At 38.0% G+C, this 18,706-nt stretch overlaps 1 protein-coding gene across 2 annotated transcripts; it reads right to left on the reverse strand.

The window, feature by feature from the left end:
* Positions 1–8,600: 8,600 nt before the first annotated feature.
* Vha26 (V-type proton ATPase subunit Vha26) lies at positions 8,601–17,312 on the reverse strand. 2 transcript variants are annotated; one of them, XM_067779616.1, is made up of 5 exons: positions 17,202–17,312; positions 16,978–17,090; positions 13,552–13,764; positions 12,936–13,256; positions 8,601–11,321 (listed from the first exon to the last, which is right to left on the reverse strand). In XM_067779616.1, the coding sequence occupies exons 2-5, from the start codon at positions 17,008–17,010 to the stop codon at positions 11,316–11,318; spliced, it is 573 nt and encodes a 190-aa protein (XP_067635717.1). In that variant the 5' UTR covers positions 17,011–17,090; positions 17,202–17,312; the 3' UTR covers positions 8,601–11,315. The 2 variants fall into 2 exon arrangements, with proteins under 2 accessions (XP_067635717.1, XP_067635722.1); XM_067779621.1 differs by having other exon boundaries at positions 17,206–17,281.
* Between the last annotated feature and the right edge of the window lie 1,394 nt (positions 17,313–18,706).

Below are 18,706 nucleotides of genomic sequence, written 5' to 3' on the forward strand. Positions count from 1 at the left end.
GGTGCACTTTCAGTTTTGAATAGCCCTGGTGTACATACAGCAGCGGAGAGTTACTCACAAAAGTATGCAATCATCATCAAAGCAGTTCTCACACATACACATGCATATATCTGAGATGCTCACAAAAGTATGTAATCATCGGTGGGAGTATCACTCACATATACACGCGCATATGTGCATCTGTAGTTTATACCTGTTGAGTTTATAGCTGGTAAACAAGTAGTAAATTCTAGAAGAAGAAACGCCTAGAAGTATGCGAACGAGAAATCACAGATTATAAAAGGAGCTAAAGCTGAGTAAGTAGTTTTCAGTTTGATTTAAGCGCGCTATTGGTTGTGAAGTATAAGTGTTATTGTGAAGTACTCTAATAAAGGCCATTTTGCATTATGGAATATTGGAATAATTTATTCAACAGTTTAGCGATACGAACGTTAGTAGAAGGTTGCAAATAAGAGGAATTTCAGTAAATTCGTTACAATATAAAAGTGGGCGTGGTCCTTAACCAATTTCGTTAATTTTTCTTCAAAGCATTCCTTATAGTAAAGGCAACCTCTCTGCCGAATTTTGTTAGGATAGGTTTAACGGTTTTTGATTTATGATTAATAATATTTGTAAAATTGATTTTATCACAAGTGGGCGGTGCCACGCCCATATTAAAAAATGTTTTCAAATTTTTATCAAGACTCTCAATGTCAGTCCACACGCCAAATTTCAACATTATAGATGTACTATTTACTAAATAATCAGGTTTTTGTGTTTTCCAAAATGTTATATATATAAAAAGGGGCCGTGGTTATCATCCGATTTCGCTCATTTTCAATACCAATCTATTCTGGGTCCAGATAAGCTCGTGTACAAAATTTGGTGAAGATATCTCAATATTTACTCAAGTTATCGTGTTAACGGACAGACGGGCGGATGGACGGATATGGCTCAATCAAATTTGTTTCGATACTGATGATTTTGATATATGGAAGTCTATATCTATCTCGATTCCTTTATACCTGTACAACCAACCGTTATCCAATCAAAGTTATAATACCCTGTGTACAAGTACAGCTGGGTACAGAAAAGGTTTATAACTTTTCTTCAGTTGGAAGGTCATACTGGTGAGTCTAGCGAATCAAATTTTAAAGTTTCTTACTGAAGGCTGTGGTTTAGATATTCAAAATTGTAGATGACAATCATATGACAACGCAATAAACATGTCCGGAAAGTATAAAGGTATGCAAGCAAGAATATTGAGTTCGAATGAGAATGCGATCTATGTTCCCTGTTCTGCGCATTCCCTTAATTTGGTTGGAGAGCATGCTGTGAAGTGCTGTTTTTATGCAGTAGATTTCTTCGCCATTATGCAGACATTATATAATTTCTTTCCACTTCCACCTATCGCTGGGGCGTATTAAAAAATAAAATAAACAATAAGAAAACTTTGAAGACATTGTCAGCTACACGCTGGGAAGCACATTCGAATGCGACGAATGCAGTTTACGATTAATTTGATATCATATTAGAGGTTCTAGAAATCATTGCTGATAATGAATGTTGATTTTATGGAACTCTCTTTTGACTGCTATGCGTTCAGTGAGTAAGTCAAAAAGTGAAAAAGCAGATTTGCAAACGTGTGCTTTTTTGTACGGATCGTTAGAAGAGAGTTTAGTTTCATACCGTGAAAAGTTCAAAGACTTGGAAGAAAAAACAAGACAATTATTTTTTATTTAATAATTTGGGAAAAATTTAAACAACGTGACATCAGGACGGACAAGGCATTCAGCCACGTCATGCGCCATTAGTTGTTGTAAACCTTATCCCAATTACCTTTTTTGTCTGGTGTAGGTTATACAGAAATCGTAAAACCCACTCGTCGTAGAAAAAAACAACCCAATGATGGAAATGCTCCAGAAGTAGAATTTTCGCCTCACGATGATTTTAGGACAAAAGGTTTCCTCGAAATCATCGATAATCTTCACAGTGGAATCAAACGACGTGCGATCATCAACTTGTCTCTAAGTGATGAGACCTCCACGAAGCTATACATAATTTATTTCGTTTTTATTCTGGGATTTGGAAGAATTTTTCATTGAAATGAAACAATTCCAAGGTTACTTGAAACACAAAAACTCATAGTCATTTGTATAAGATTCTAATGGAAGATCAATTAGCCGATGTATTTCCTAGCACAGAAATAGCTCTTCGGATTTTTTTAACAATAATGATCACAAATTGTTGCCGAACGATCCTTCTCACAATTAAAAAGAATCAAAGCTGCTGAAAGAGCTACAAAGCGACAAGAGCGACTGGAGATGTTAGGTATACTTTGCAATGGGTCAAATTTATTGAACAAAATCGACATTGATGATATAATTGATGAATTTGCCGAAAAAAATGTAGAAAACAACATATTCAAAATGTAGATTGTAATTTTATTGATATTATTACATTGTGACAATAAAATATTTATGAAGGATATAAGTTTGTATTTTTTAATCGGAAAAAGGGGAACGGACGTGAAAAAGTGCCCCCAAATTGATGGTTGCCTAGGGCCCCTTTGAGGGTTAATTCGGCCCTGGGTGGCAGCGAAGATATAAGAAATAAGAAAAAACGAAATCGAAGCGTACAATAAAAAAAAAAAAACAAATGAAAGGATTGTGATGCGTCAACGCATCAAACAACTGGCTTCCAAAAAATCATACTCCTTTTTGTTATTTTTTTTTCCATTTTCGCTCAGAAATAATTTTGTTCGACAGGTGTTTCAACTTATTGCAAGGCAATGAACATTAATATGTATATATTACATATACACAACCCGTAATAAAATTTGGACAGGTGCAAACAGTAGACTGCCTAGGCATATCAGGCGCAGAGTAAAAGTCTAGAACAGGGGTCGACTGCTAATACGCGTCCAAAAATATCGAAAGAGGTGTCAAAAGACCCGTATCGAGCTCAACTACAATAATCGGAAGGCGGAAAATATTTGCAGTTGAAATTGGCAATTTTCATGTGGTGGTTGTAATGTTGTTGTTTCACTGAAAAAATGTTCAAAGCAATTTTGCACGCATTTGATTTTGATCCCATCCCATTGGTAGACCGGTCGGGGTAATTTTTATAATCGCTGACAAAGGCCGACAACGCAGAAAGATGTTCTGCGCAAAAATACTATGGTTCCCACCCCCGGTTTTGGAGGGACCCGGGGTAATTTTTCTGTTTTTCGTTAATATCTTTTGAACGAGTTAACATTTTTATTTTCCGCCTTCGGATTATTGTTGTAGAAGCCAATACGCGTCTTTTTACACGTTTTTAGCAGTCGAACCCTGTCTAGACTATTACCAGACGCAATAAGCTGTGGACCTCATAATGGACCTAATGTAATATTAAAATTTGCCTTTGCGGGTAAAGCTGTAAGAAAACCTCGAGAATCCAACTACGGTGTAATAGCGAGGGGTCTAAAATGACTGCGGCGTGTGAGCTGGTGTCTGCCTCTGAACAACTTAAAGTGTCTTTGTTTTTCGGCCTATTGATAACGGATTCCAGGTTCGATTCAAGCTCAAGTCCACACAATTAATTTTTATGATAATTATGGTTTTTTTTTTTTTAATATTTCTATAATTGAAAAAAAAACTGTTTTTTTATTTTTGGAATAGAAGATAGAAATTTTTTCAAAGACCTTCGAAGGTTGCTAAGCCTTCATCATGCAACAGATGGCGCAACGCTGGTAAAATATGGTTGGTAAAGAGGAACGTAAAAAAAAATGTAAGGTGCGATAACCTCCGCAGAGATTTTAGGCCGAGCTTCTCTTCCAATTTGCGTCGTGCTCTTTTTTAATTTTTACTACAAATTGGCGGGAGGGGACCTACTTGTTTTATGCCGACTCCGAACGGCATCTCAAGGCAGAAGAGTTTTCACTGAGAGCTTTTCATGATAGAAATACACTCGGAGAGCTTACCAAACACTGCCAAGGGGCGACCCCGCTTAGAAAAATGTTCTTCTAATTGAAAACCCTCATTTCTAAAATTTTAATGTTGCTTTCGGTGTGGTAGGCAGCGCACGCTACCATCACACCACGGTGACCGCTAAAGAGGAATAGACGTAATAATTTAACAGTCGAACCCACCACCGCTGTTAAATAGTTACCGCAGCTTGCCTAACATTGTTTACTATATAGTTTGGCAGCTTAAGTAGAGGTTATGTTACGAATAGAGGGGAAGGCAGTGGACTAGGCAGTCGAATGTCATATAATGAAGGAATGGTGTTCGGAGATTTTTCAAAGTTAAAAAAAAAATGATAAAGGCTTTAATATAAATAAAACTATTGTTTTAATAACAACAAAAACGCCATATATATTCTGTATACATAAATTTGTAAGGATTATCTCACTTTAAAATTTGAATTAAATAATCTAGTTTTGTTTTGAAATTGAGTCGAGAACTGTGCGTGTGAATGTGCGAATTTTCACCGATTAGTTGCGCTACTTGGTAAAATTTACAATGGTGCCTAAAGCGTACTGGTGATGAAGGCCAAGGCGGAACCAGAGAGGATAGAAATAATACGTCAGTTCGAAATTTATCTTTTTCTTTATCTTTATCTATCTACCAACTTAGAGGGTATTAGAAAATTACTTTCTACATATTTTTAAGAAGTTTATATTAGCCGTCTTCCAGTGAGTTTTACAGCTCCGGCTCACGCTCAATTCTCACGGGATGCTCTGGATCATTGAGAGACTTGAGAAGCAGATGTAGTGGAATTTTCGCACACGTAAAATGTGATAGGCAGATGTCGCCGCTGTTTTTCATTTAACTCATACGGCGAAAGGCTAAGCAGCGACATCTATTTTTGAAAAAGTAGGTTTATTAAAGGCAGCGCTGCAAAACTAAAAAGAAGTAATTAACAAATTATCTGGGTCACAAATTGAACCAGACTTCTATCTGGATATATCTGGCTCAAATCGTTGTTGTTGCATTTACATGCAAAATTATTTATCTGGTTCAGAATTTTGCCACCGGATGACGGCTATTAATATATGTGACCCGGTCTATGAAAAGGTGGCTTATGACTCAATAAAAAAACAGCTGTTAACAGCTGTTTCTCGCAATTTCTTTTTTGAGTCATAAGCCATCTTTTCATCATAGTGTACAAGTACAAGTGGTTGACTTATCTGTCAAGCATTCTGACAGGCACTCGCTGGATTCGGAATGACAGCGAATTCAAAATGGATACCATTACCGAGTGCGCCGAATGATTGAAAAATTGAAAAAGTCGATACGATTGGTAGTCAAAAATGTTGTCGTTGAGACCAAAAATGCGACTCTAGACCTGAGATTTCCATCAGGTGAGCGAGGCTGTTTGTAGTTTTGACGTTTATCGCTTAGTGAACACACTTGGTATAGGTACACTATGGAAAAAGGAAACAAACAAAATACCTCGTGAAAATGTGTAGAAGCAATTTAAAATTACCCGTAAATGGTTCATTACAAATTAATTTGGCAGAAAGCACAAATTTACGTCTCTTATTATTCTATCCGCTCTGGTGGAACGTGGCACACATTGTTTACTATATAGTTTGGCAGCTTAAGTAGAGGTTATGTTGCGAATAGAGTGGAAGGCAGTGGACTAGGCAGTCGAATGTCATATAATGAAGGAATGGTGTTCGGAGATTTTTCGAAGTTAAAAAAAAAAATGATAAAAGCTTTAATATAAATAAAACTATTGTTTTAATAACAACAAAAACGCCATATATATTCTGTATACATAAATTTGTAAGGATTATCTCACTTTAAAATTTGAATTAAATAATCTAAAGTTTTGTTTTGAAACTGAGTCGAGAACTGTGCGTGTGAATGTGCGAATTTTCACCGATCAGCTGTTAGTTGCGCTACTTGGTAAAATTTACAATGGTGGCACATTGATTGAATGTGTGTTGGTGTCATGCAAGACATATATTACGTATGTATGTGGGGGTTGATTTTGGAAAAGGAAGAGTTTAACCTGTTGCAGCACACAGAACGAAGTTGGGCATATCTCCCTTGGTAATATGGTGGTGTCGGATCGCATCATAGTACTTACGGAGATGTTTCTTTATCCCTCTTGGAGAATGGCATAGATCAAGCAGTTGTTCTGAGTGTAGTATTTTGGCACGAAGGTAGTTAACCCTAAGGTCATTGGGTGACTGACAATCGCTAGGGAACGCCTCGACGTGAACGTCCAATATTTGCGTCATCTGCTCCTTCCACGTCGTAGCGTAAGCGAAGGACCCAGAAAGACTGGGGATATAGCTATTTAGTTTAGAAACTAATTCGTTTATTGAAGGAAAAGGTCCTGTTGCCATTATCGTGCAGTAGTTGGCATAGGAAATGATAAAACACTCATTCAGTTGGGAAAGGAAGATTTGGTGTGTAGAAAATAAACGGTAGTGAGGAAAGCACAACACTTGAGCCAACACTTGACGACCATTCAGATAACTTGCGGTTCATCTTTTTAAACAAGGCGGAAGGGTGAAGCTTCTACGTCTTGTAGTGCGTTGTTGTTGTTGTTGTTGTAGCGATAAGGTTGCTCCCCGAAGGCTTTGGGGAGTGTTATCGATGTGATGGTCGTTTGCCGGATACAGATCCGGTACGCTCCGGTACCACAGCACCATTAAGGTGCTAGGCCGACCATCTCGGGAGCGATTTATGTGGCCACATTAAACCTTCAGGCCATCCCCTCCCTCCCCAACCCCAAGTTCCAGCAGGAACTTAGGGTCGCCAAAGCCTCGTCTGTTAGTGAAACAGTTTTCGCCGCGGATAGGTGAGCTTGACAATTGGGTTTGGAGAAGCTATATATTGCGCTGGCAACCTGAGGGTTGCGCTGAATCTGGTATTTTAGTCGCCTCTTACGACAAGCATACCTACCGCGGGTATATTCTGACCCCCTAACCCGCTGGGGTGTGGAGTAGTGTGTCGTGGTTGACTGTTTCAAAAACCGACTTTTGATGGGGTTTTGGCTGAATTAGTCCGAAAAATCATCTCTTCGGGTCGGATAGTTTTATAGCTAAAGGCGATGGATATTTTATCATTGTATTTTGTCGGGTTTGACGGTTGACCACAATTCACCGACACCCGCAGATATTATAGTTCTTTAAATGCTCTTCCCATTTGGCACGTTTGTGTTCATTTACCAGCCGCATCATATCCAACTTAAAATTTCTGATGTGAGGGTCACTAGGGTGGAGCTGTCTCAATAGGCCACTCTTCCTGCCAGGGGTGCAGCTTCGCCAGCAAATGGGGTATGATTTCAGGTATTCTAACAGCCGGAATTAAGCGTCCAGCAGCCGGACATCAGTCGAAATGGGGAGAGCTGCTAAACATTATTTGTGAAAGTTTTGTAGTCTTCAAAATTCGCTTTTTTGAAACTAATGAAAGTCGCCCTTCCGGGGTGATAAAATTTGTTGATCGCTGTATTCAAAGGAGTATGGGAAGGTGGTCAGATGAGTCAGATAAGCATTGGCTGCCATTCAATGCAGTTTATAAGTCATGCGCTGATGTTGTTGTTGTTGTAGCGATAAGGTTACTCCCCGAAGGCTTTGGGGAGTGTTATCGATGTGATGGTCCTTTGCCGGCTACAGATCCTGTACGCACCGGTAACACAGCACCATTAAGGTGCTGGCCCGACCATCTCGGGAACGATTTATATGGTCACATTAAACCTGCAGGCCATACCTCCCTCCCCACCCGCAAGTTGCATGAGGAGCTTGGAGTCGCCAGGGTCTCGTCTGTTAGTGAAACGGGATTCGTCGCTCGAAGGTGAGGTTGACAATTGTGTTGGAGAAGCTATATATTGCGCTACACAACCCCTTGAATGCGCTGATGATCGAAATGTCTGGCAAGCTATGACAGTTTCATGCAATTAGTGTGGGGGCGTCGCCATTTATCATGCATAAAGTCGTATTGTCTATAGCTGTGTTAGTTCCCATCCTCTTCTGTCCGCTGGCAAACTGGAATGCCAGAATAAAACCAAGAATAAGACGGTTTTCACCGCTAAATAGTGCACACAAAATTTTGCTAATTTTAACTGTGCTCGTTACCGGAACTTCCGGATACATATCGGGCAAAGAACCATCAACATCGGCCCCAGCGGGTTAGGGGACTTAGAATATACCCGCAGTAGATATGCCTGTCGTAAACGGCGACTAAAATACCAAATTAATTCAAGGGGTTGTGTAGCGCAACCCTCTCAAGGGGTTGCCAGCGCAATATATAGCTTCACCAACCCAATTATAAACCTCACCTATCCGTGGCGAATCCTGTTTCATTAACAGCCGAGGCTCTAGCTAGGGTGTTATGGCCTAGAAGATTTCATGTGGTACAAATCGTTCCCGATATGGTCGGGCTAGTACCTTTATGGTGCTTGTTACCGGAACGTGCAGGATCTGCATCCGGCAAAGCACCATCAACATCGATAACACTCCCCAAAGCCTTCGAGGAGTGCCCTTATCGCTACAACAACAACAACAACAACAACCATCAACATCGGTAGCACTTCTTAAAACATTCGGGGAGTGTCTTTATAGTTACAACAATAACATCATCATTACCCAACGCCAAGTCAAAAGTCATATTTCAGTCATATTTTGTTTTCCATTTCCTTACGCTTTGTTTCAATCAAATACTGTTTTATTATTATCTTTTATATTAATATTAAATATCATTTAATATGTATGTATGTATATATGTTGTTTACTGTTGTTTGGAACAATGTGAAATTTGTATAGCGTCCCATGCATTAACGGTCATTTTAAGTAAATTAATTTTAATTATTGATGTATTTGTGTGTTAGGTTTTATTAATATAGCAATATTTATACGCTAACAAGTTTTCTATGTATACGTATTTATTTAAAAGCAAAAAAAATAAAATAAACAAAGCAAATATTATACATACATATTTAAAAAAAAAAATTGGTTTTGTTTAACACATTTGTATGTGTAGATATTAACCATGCCAAAAAAGAAAACTTTTTAACCCTAAAACTATTTCATAACTTAATAGAAAGCCGAAAGAAGAGAAAAAACAAATCAAAATGAAGGCAAATAAATATAATAAATATATAAATATAATAAATGATGGGTTTACCTACTATATCCCGACACACATTCCACATACATTTGTTGGATGGATAAGTGATGTATCAGCATACAGCCAGACAGTAAGAATCAATGAAACTTTCGTTCCCTTAATTTTGGTATTAGCTTTCAATAGGATTTTAGTTTTTAGTTTGTTTTTAAATTGGGAGTACATTTTGTTTAAATTGTGTAGCAGCAAATATTTCCAACATTTTTTTTTTTTATTTTTTCATTATAACATTTAGATTACGCAAAGAATCGTGACAAACATATACACATCGGTTATATAGAATAATAAAAAAAATAGTGAGAAACCACCAAAAGCAAAGAGTAACATAACACAAATTGTTTGCAGTCTTGTGAAAAAATAAAATGTTTAAGTACTTTTGAAATTGCAACAACAACGACAACACTCTTAAGCACTTAAAACGAATCTTTGCTAACACAATGACTGCACACAACCGGCGAACTAACAATTTTCTATATGTATGTATGTATGTATGTATATAGTATATATATATATTTTTTTTTTTTTTTTCAATTGCAAAATCCCAAACTTTCTTATGCTTTGCAACCAACAAGCAAACAACTTATCTAGATATATCATATATACTAAGAGCAACATATTTAAAATTTGTTAATAAGACGCAACTTGTGTACGAGCGCCACATTTCGCACAGTGAAATGAAATCTTAATTATTTCAGTGTTTGAAATGTAGCAATGCTGAGTGTGCCCGCCACTTGTAAGTATACGTTTTAAATACAATTTTTTTTTTTTTTTTTGTAATTTACATTTTGCATGCTACACACATTTATAACAATAATTAATAAACGATTTTACAACTGGTCAGCTATTTAACTTTGATTACTTTCATCTTATTCCTTTGCTTGCATTATAGCTTATCAGAACATTTTTCCATACAAATGTATTGTCAGGTATTTATTAATAGTTTGCGTGAGTATGTGTGTTTGTCTACATAAACAGAAGTTGCAACACAATTGTTTAAAACTGCTTAAAAATAGCTGAAAAAATATGTGCTAAGCACCTGTTAATTTAATAAAAAGGGAGCTTCGAATTTTAATTGTTTATATAAAAACAAACAGCATTAAAGAAGAAATATTTTCAAAAACACACATAATGAAATTATAAATCAAAAGTAATGAAAACTCATACACAGCATGTAACATCAAGTTAATAAGCTATTAATATACGCAACAAGCATTAGCTAGCACTTCGAGAATGACTCTAAAAGCGTACGTTAATGCTAAATGAATAAACAATTAATAAAATATAAGTGAACATTTCAACGTAAACAGAAAGAAATCATTAAGTTATGCGCGCATAACAAAATGTTATTTTTATAGGAATGTATATATAATTTTGTAATTATGTATTGGCTTTCATACAATTTATGCTTGACAATTTTGACAAATTGACAATTTTTGCTTCTAAATAATTATTCTCTATTGCATAAAATGTATAATTTGAAAGCTCTAAACAAATAAAAACTAAGAACAAAAACACAATTCCAATAACTTATAACTACTAAGCTGCTGCTACCCTTTTATTCAATTTATAAGTTTATGCTAAATCACTTCACACTAACAGACATTGCATTCATGTACAAAATGTACAAACATTACATATACTACTACAAGTTCACTAACCCATAAATATTTGCTCTTTTATATTAGCATGCTAAGCAATGCGTCTGGGTATAAAATGATTTTGCACGTGTTAATTTCTATACAACAATGATGTTAATAAAAGGGAGTCGCATGCTCTTCTTTGGATTTTTTTGTCTTCTCTTCTTTCGCGCTTTCACTTGTCGAAACCAAAAATGTTTGCTAGTTGTCGTCGTACAAAGCAACGAAATTGTTTCTCTCATTGGTATTCCGTTTCAATAGTTATTTAATTTGATACATTTTTAGTTTTCATTTGATTTGTTACATATCTTATTTGCAATTTAAAAATTAAATTATAAACTCGTATTCAGCTATACTTTTTTCTATTTTTTTCTCATATTTAATTATTTATGTAATATGTAGGATTTATGTGTCTGCTGATTTATTGGTTTGTTTCAATATTATTTTTTTGTTATACCTAAAATATTTAATCGGTGAATTTACGATTTACATTTCGTCCAAACAAAGCGTTACGTATTTCTGGCACAAGTTGTTGTGAAATCAGTTCTAATCTGGACTCCAGTGTGTTGGGCACCTAAACGTAGAGAAGCAAAATTGTTAAAAAAGCATGTAAGTTAGAGTGCATGAGGCAATTTAAAGAAACTATTTGGAAATTAAAATAGCGTTTAGTCAAAGAAATGAAATTATTTCATTTTAGAATTGCCAAAGGCTTTTCTTGTAAGCTTACTTTATTATATACAGACCCGTAACTTTCTGGAAATAATTCCTCCAATATTCACGAAAATAAAACTTAAAACTAGGTGAACTCGATTACATGTAGTTGTTTCCGAAAAAATACCGATCTAGTCCCAAAAAAGTCCAGTACCGATAAAGTGCTAAAATCCAAGTTACCATAAAGGGGCCAGGAAGGCAGCGGCCGAAAGTCCTATAGGGTCCAAGCTTATCATGACGATAGGGTCTCACAAAATAAGAGAATAATTCCGGAAGGTAGGGGTACAACTCAATTGTCAACCTCATCCACCCGTGGCGGGTTTGTTTGTTCAGCAGTCGAGGCTCTGGCGACCCGAAGTTAAATAACCTGGAAGGTTCAACGTGGTCCATCAAATCGTTGCTGAAATGGTGGAGCTCTTGCCTAAATAATGCTATTTTCCAGAACGTATCGGGTTCCGGACCATCCACATCGATAAAACTCGACGACATGTAGTTGTTTCCGAAAAATACCGATCTAGTCCCAAAAAAGTCCAGTACCGATAAATTGCTAAAATCCAACCCACAGTTACCACAAAGGGACCAGGAAGGCAGCAGCCGAAATACCTATAGGGTCCAAGCTTATCATGACGATAGGGTCTCACAAAATAAGAGAAGAATTCAGGCAGGTGGGGGCACAACTCAATTGTCAACATCATCTACACGTGGCGAGTTTGTTTGTTCAGCAGTCGAGGCTCTGGCGACCCGAAGTTAAATGACCTGGAAGGTTCAACGTGGTCCATCAAATCGTTGCTGAAATGGTGGAGCTCTTGCCTTAATAATGCTATTTTCCAGAACGTATCGGGTTGGGGACCATCAACATCGATAAAACTTGACGACATTTAGTTGTTTCCGAAAAAATACCGATCTAGTCCCAAAGAAGTCCAATACCGATAAAGTGCTAAAATCCAACCCATAGTTATTATTATTATTTATTTATTAAAGGGACCAGGGAGGCAGCGGCCGAAAGACCTATAAGGTCCAAGCTTATCATGACGATAGGGTCTCACAAAATAAGAGAATAATTCCGGAAGGTGGGGGTACAACTCAATTGTCAACCTCATCCACCCGTGGCGGGGTTGTTTGTTCAGCAGTCGAGGCTCTGGCCACCCGAAGTTAAATGACCTGGAAGGTTCAACGTGATCCATCAAATCGTTGCTGAAATGGTGGGGCTCTTACCTTAATAATGATATTTTCCAGAACGTATATATCTCTAAAAATCCTTATCGCTACACGAAAAGCAAGAGGAAGGTGATCTAGCCTTAAGCTGTCTAATAAATAAGATTAGCAACTGACTCCCAAATAGCCCATTAATAAGAGTTACCGTCAGGTGGCTATTAAATACAAACCTACCTATTAAAGCTCTACACACCACAGGAGATATGTTTTTAAGAAAACTTTCATGAAATAACCCTTTTCATTATACTTAGCAACAACTTGCCTTGAGACGTCCATTTAGTGCGATTAATTCAATTCCACCACAAGTGTCCGCTGACAAATGATTTTCAGTATCAACACGTACATTAACATCTTTACCAATTTTGCTTTTGTACTCCTCAAGGGTGGCGGGAAGTATTTCATTAATTAGACCAATATCGGCCTGTCGGCAACGTAAGGTGACATTCGGCTCCATGGCTTGGTATAGCGCTTGCAAGATAAGCTTCTGTAAGACTTCTTTATATTCGCCGGGATTTTTGGTGACTTCGCCAAGACGACGACGCGCTTCATCGAGTACATTGCGTACATGATCTTCACGCATTTTTAACACCTTTAAAAATAGAAATGAGCCGTTAAGTATATACAAGAGAAAAACATTTAAGGACGCACACCAACATCTAAAGGAAACTAACAAAAAAATTTAGAATTTTAAAATTATGCAAACTACCGTGTTCAATGCCGACCAACTTGTATAGTCGAATAGCCCCACTAATCACCACGAAAGAATTTGGTAAAAACTCAAAATTTCCTTTGCGCTTGTTTTTTAAGTTGATGTAGGATGCCCTGACCCTTTGGATTTAGGTGTGCCACGTGCTATGTACATCATAGATATTTCAAAAGCTCACCTTCAATCGCGCCTGATTTAACATATTTGAGGATTGAATCTTCTTTTGAAGTTCGACTTGTTTTTCTTTCTTTTCATAGTACTCCATTATCTTGAGACGTTGTTGTTGCACCAAACGGCCCTTTTCAATATTGAATTCTTCTTCGGCTTTAGCATCTATTTCTTCGGCTTTTTCATTGGCTTCTTGCTCAATGAATGCCATCATATGCTTAATCTGGAAAATGAATGAAAATCAAAGTTTTAGTAAATCGCAACGATGGGATCAAAAATGGTATTTCCCTTAAAAGTATTATTTTTTATTTCGCAACAAAATGCCCAGCACGAAATTTACAAAGACAACGAACTGTACCAATATTATATGGCACCAACGATATATATCATTTAGGCCTTTTGGAATTCGTTATTGTTGTTGTTACCTCAAAAACACTCTCCGAAGATTTCATGGATTGTTACGAATGTGTATAGTTCTTTACAGGATATGAATGCGGTACGCTTGGCCACCCCAACCTTATGCACGACTATCATGGAAACGGTTTTTGATCCCTTTCTGCTTTTGGATTTTATTTACGACGGGCATGTCTTACCGCGAGAATATTCTTACACTTTGGGGCTCACTTTTTCGCGACGGTACAGTGGTTAGTATGGTTTGGTTTCTAACAGCTCGGAGAGATCCTTCCCAATCCTTACGGAGCTGGGAGAGTTACTCAATGATGGTAATAATCCTCATAAGCTTTGCAGGGAACTGAAAATTCAGATAAAGTAGCATACCAGCAGTCCACAAAAAGTTGGGCCATATTGAACTTCTTACCATGAGTCTCCAGGATTTGGCGTATGGTAAAAACATGGTCGATAATAAATTTATAAAGTCTGAAAACCCGTTAATAAGGTACGTGATATTAAACAGGCTGCTTCCGGGAGTTGACTTAATTCCAATCAGTATAATCTTTGATCAGTGATTACAGAAGGGTTAGGTTATGTTCAAGTGGCTGCCGTCCACATCGGAGCGGCACACAAAGGCCTTCATAGGCCCATTGTGAAACAACACGGATTTGTTCCTACTCTCTTAATCAAATCACTTTGTTGAGTTTGTGAAGCTAACTAAGCGTCGTGTATTGACCTCATCTATACCAGTCAGATCTACGAGAAACATCTTTCCCATAAAACGTTGCCTTCTTCTACCGAGCTCTGGACATTCACAGAGTAGATGCCTAACAGTTTCAGGCTCTTCTTCGTACTCGCAGTTTCTACAATAAACATTAAATGAAGAGCCAATCCTTTCTGCATGCGGTCCAATACAAACATGACCAGTGAGAACACCCAAAACTAAGGAAATATCCCTCTTACGGAGGGTGAAAAGCTCTCTCGATCTCTTCTCATTCTATTCCGGCCATGTGAGTTTTGCCGTGTGGCATCTATCATGATGCTTCCACCTGGCTCCCACTTCCATCAGTAGAGCCTCCTTTGTCTTGAGCTTGCAGGTGGAGAGCGGCATGCCCGACCTCTTTCAGAATGGCGGAAGTGGAAGGGAGGTACCCTTTCTTGCAAGCTCATCCGCCATCTCATTACCTGGTATGCCCTTATGTCTCGGAACCCATACCAGATGCAGAGTAAACTGTTCAGCAATCACGTTAAGTGATCTGCGACAGCCTACTACAGTATCAGAATTAGTTTTGACAGAGTCAAGGACTTTCAGTGCTGCTTGACTGTCTGAGAAAATATAAATGTGCTTCTGCCTAAGGCAGTCCACAGCGTTTTGTATGGCCGCAAGCTTGGCCAGAAATACGGTACAGTGATCCGGAAGGCGATACCCCAGGGGGTTAGGGGGTTAGAATATTCCCGCGGTAGGTATGCCTGTCGTAAGAGGCGACTAAAATACCAGATTCAAGGAGCTGTGTAGCGCAACCCTTCAGGTTGCCAGCGCAATATATAGCTTCTCCAAACCCAATAGTCAACCTCACCTATCCGTGGCGAATCCTGTTTCACTAACAGACGAGGCTCTGGCGACCCCAAGCTCCTCATGGAACTTGGGGGTGAGGAGGGAGGGGATGGCCTGAAGGTTTAATGTGGCCACATAAATCGTTTCCGAGATGGTCGGGCTAGCACCTTAATGGTGCTGTGGTACCGGAGCGTACCGGATCTGTATCCGGCAAAGGACCATTACATCGATAACACTCCCCAAGGCCTTCGGGGAGCAACCTTATCGCTACAACAACAACAACATCCGGAAGGCGAAACAATATTTGTATGTCCAATCGTTCCAAATAGACACCCCCTCCGACGCTGTTATCCAGTTTAGATCCATCTGTGTAGATCTGAATGCTGTTAGTGGGCCAATCAGGGCCATTCACCCACTGTCCTCAGGCATTAATATCTCGTATCCCTTGTTAAAGTTGGTATGTGGTTTGCAGAAATCTGTCCATTCGGGTATGCAGAATCTGTCGAGAATTTCAGTATGCAGTGAGACCATGTGGTCAGTTTCCTTATGCCTACTATATCTATCGGTAGTAGGGTCAGTATTACATTCATAGCTTCCGTTGGCGTTGTGCGGATGGCACCGCTTATGCATAGTGCAGATCTTTGCACCTTTTGAAGAGCAAGAACCGTCGATGATTTATCCAGGGCGGGCCACCATACCGCCACCCCGTATAGCAATATTGGCCGAACTATGGCCGTGTATATCCAATGCACTATCATATGGGACGTACCCTATTTTCGTCCAATTGGCCCTTCACATGTGTAAAATGGGGTTAAAGAAACTGATTATGAGAACACATGCTCTCCCAGATTTTGATACGATGATCTCACAGCTCCATCGATCGATTCGTTTGCTTTTAACCTGCTTTATAATCACGCATAATTTGTGATCTTGTGCCTTTGTATTTTACGGGCCGTAAGCTCTCCTTGGTCATATCAATAACAACAACCCCTACTTCCACATAGCTTCAAAAGGAGCAGAACACCTGCACATATTTATATACCATGGTGATTGACAGTTCATAAAACGAGATAACTTTCTTTGGTTTACATTCGGAATGCATTCGCAGCATGTTGTCTCTTTTACACTAATGGCATAACCTTCGGTAGTCACATGACTACTAACGTTCATATTTTAACTATCCACAACCTCCCAATTGGAAGTGAAAAAACCTTTATTCTCAGATTCTTATGTAAATTTTCAATACTTCCCTTTTATAACAGAAAGTTTTAGTTATAGTAAGGTATATCTTCGATTTTATTTGGACTTACAGCAATGTTTTTTATGGTCAATACGCCAATTCACATGACACATCTCATGACATGATAGCTGCCCACAATTTTTTTTACGTCTACATATTAAAAAAGTGCAATCATTTCTTCAAAATCGAAGAATTAGAATTTTCGTAACCTGATTGTGAAGATATCAATAAAATATACAAATTTTACTCACCTGTTTTTGTACATCTGCGTCGCTGAGTGCCATCTTTGCAAGCTTTTATCTTTTCTTTACCACAGATTTTCAAGATTCCGCCGATGAATTCAGTTTTCTAAAACTCACGATTCCTGCAATTTCGTGTAGATATTCACAAAATTAATGGAACAACCATTAAGCTAATATTTTTTAATTGTCATGTATGAAAAAACTAAATAGTATTAGATAAAAAATTATTTTACTTGCAAAAAATTAGGTGTAGGTAGATATATGTTCGCGTGCGCCACCCCAAGTTAGTCCGTCGTGTAAAATTTTTGATTGGCTCCAATCTTTTTCGATCATATGATTTGGGAGATTTCCCATTTCGAAATAATTTCCTATAAATTTAATTGTCAAATTGCTGTCAACCTCAATACAGAGTTGTAATCCGGCGCATAATAGGCTAATCAGATACAATACGTCACTTGAGGGCCAAGGAGGATGTAGACCTTTGAATAGACCATTGCACAGAGGAGGAAGACCGGCAACCATCTTTAGGTCTAACAAAGAGGATAGATATACAAGAGGGCGCACTGTAGAGTTGGGAACAGTTTGTGAAACCCATCGCGGTTCTGAAAGATCTCGATTAGGTTTTCGCAGTCCGTTTTGCTATCTGCCTTCGTATCCACCACCTTCAAATTGGTGAATTTGTGCGGCGCACCAAAATAAGAAATGTCAAAAAGAAGTCAGCGAACAGCCAATTCGGAGCTATTAAAGTAAATAGTGCAATAAATTGAATTATTGATAGATATTGGATTCTTATTGAAAAAAATTTATAACCACACATGGAAATTAAAACAGAAACCAAAGTTTAAATAATACGGCAAACGAAGAAGGGAAAACAACATCGAATTTGGCTGTGCCAAGGAGAATCATGTTTGTAAAGAGCATGTACAGCACATAAATGCATTTGTATATTTTGTTATTGAAAGTGATTGATATATAAGCAAATAAAAATTTATAAATAAATAATCATATCAACAATCAAGTGCTATTATTTATATTTCTAATTGTTCTAATGCATTATGTTGAAGAATGTGTATGTAAATATGCATACAAAAGTCCTTGTATGCATAGCGGAACCATAAAGGTGATAGCCGCAAATCAGTTGATTGGTACTTTTCTTATACGATTTGACTCTTCCTCTTCCGGCGCAGTACGATTTCGACATTAAGCTGGAGTCATTGGTGCCGTATGTCGTATCGCTGTATCCGTATCCCTAACGTAATCAGCTGTTTATCGTTACTTCGGTAAACCAAAACCCAATTGGTTGGCTACGATACGGTTACGACTTTAGCGGCACCAATAATCGATTGCATTGATTCTCATAAGGTTGGTCGAATCAGCTGTTAAAAGGTTACCAATACGGTTACCGATAAAGCACCAATGTCTCCAGCTTTAGTCCGTCGAAATACAAAAACAAAGTACATGCAATTTGTCTTTATGTATGTCGCCCTGCTACAACCTTGTATGGATCCGGCATGCTTGCTCAGAATTTTGCTGATCATCCCCATTTTTCCCAAAACAGCCGATTTTACCAAGCGATCAGAAAAGGGGAACAATATATTTGCTCAAATAATATTACCACAAATTCCCCATCCTCACCTAACTTTCGAATATCGAATTTCCATATTGTCATCTTCCTCATCTGCAGACAATTCATATTACCGTCTTCCTCATTTGCATACAATTTTATTTATTTCGATTT

Source organism: Eurosta solidaginis, chromosome 1 (genome assembly GCF_040869045.1).
Source record: "Eurosta solidaginis isolate ZX-2024a chromosome 1, ASM4086904v1, whole genome shotgun sequence".
Taxonomy (NCBI): Eukaryota; Metazoa; Arthropoda; class Insecta; order Diptera; family Tephritidae; genus Eurosta; species Eurosta solidaginis.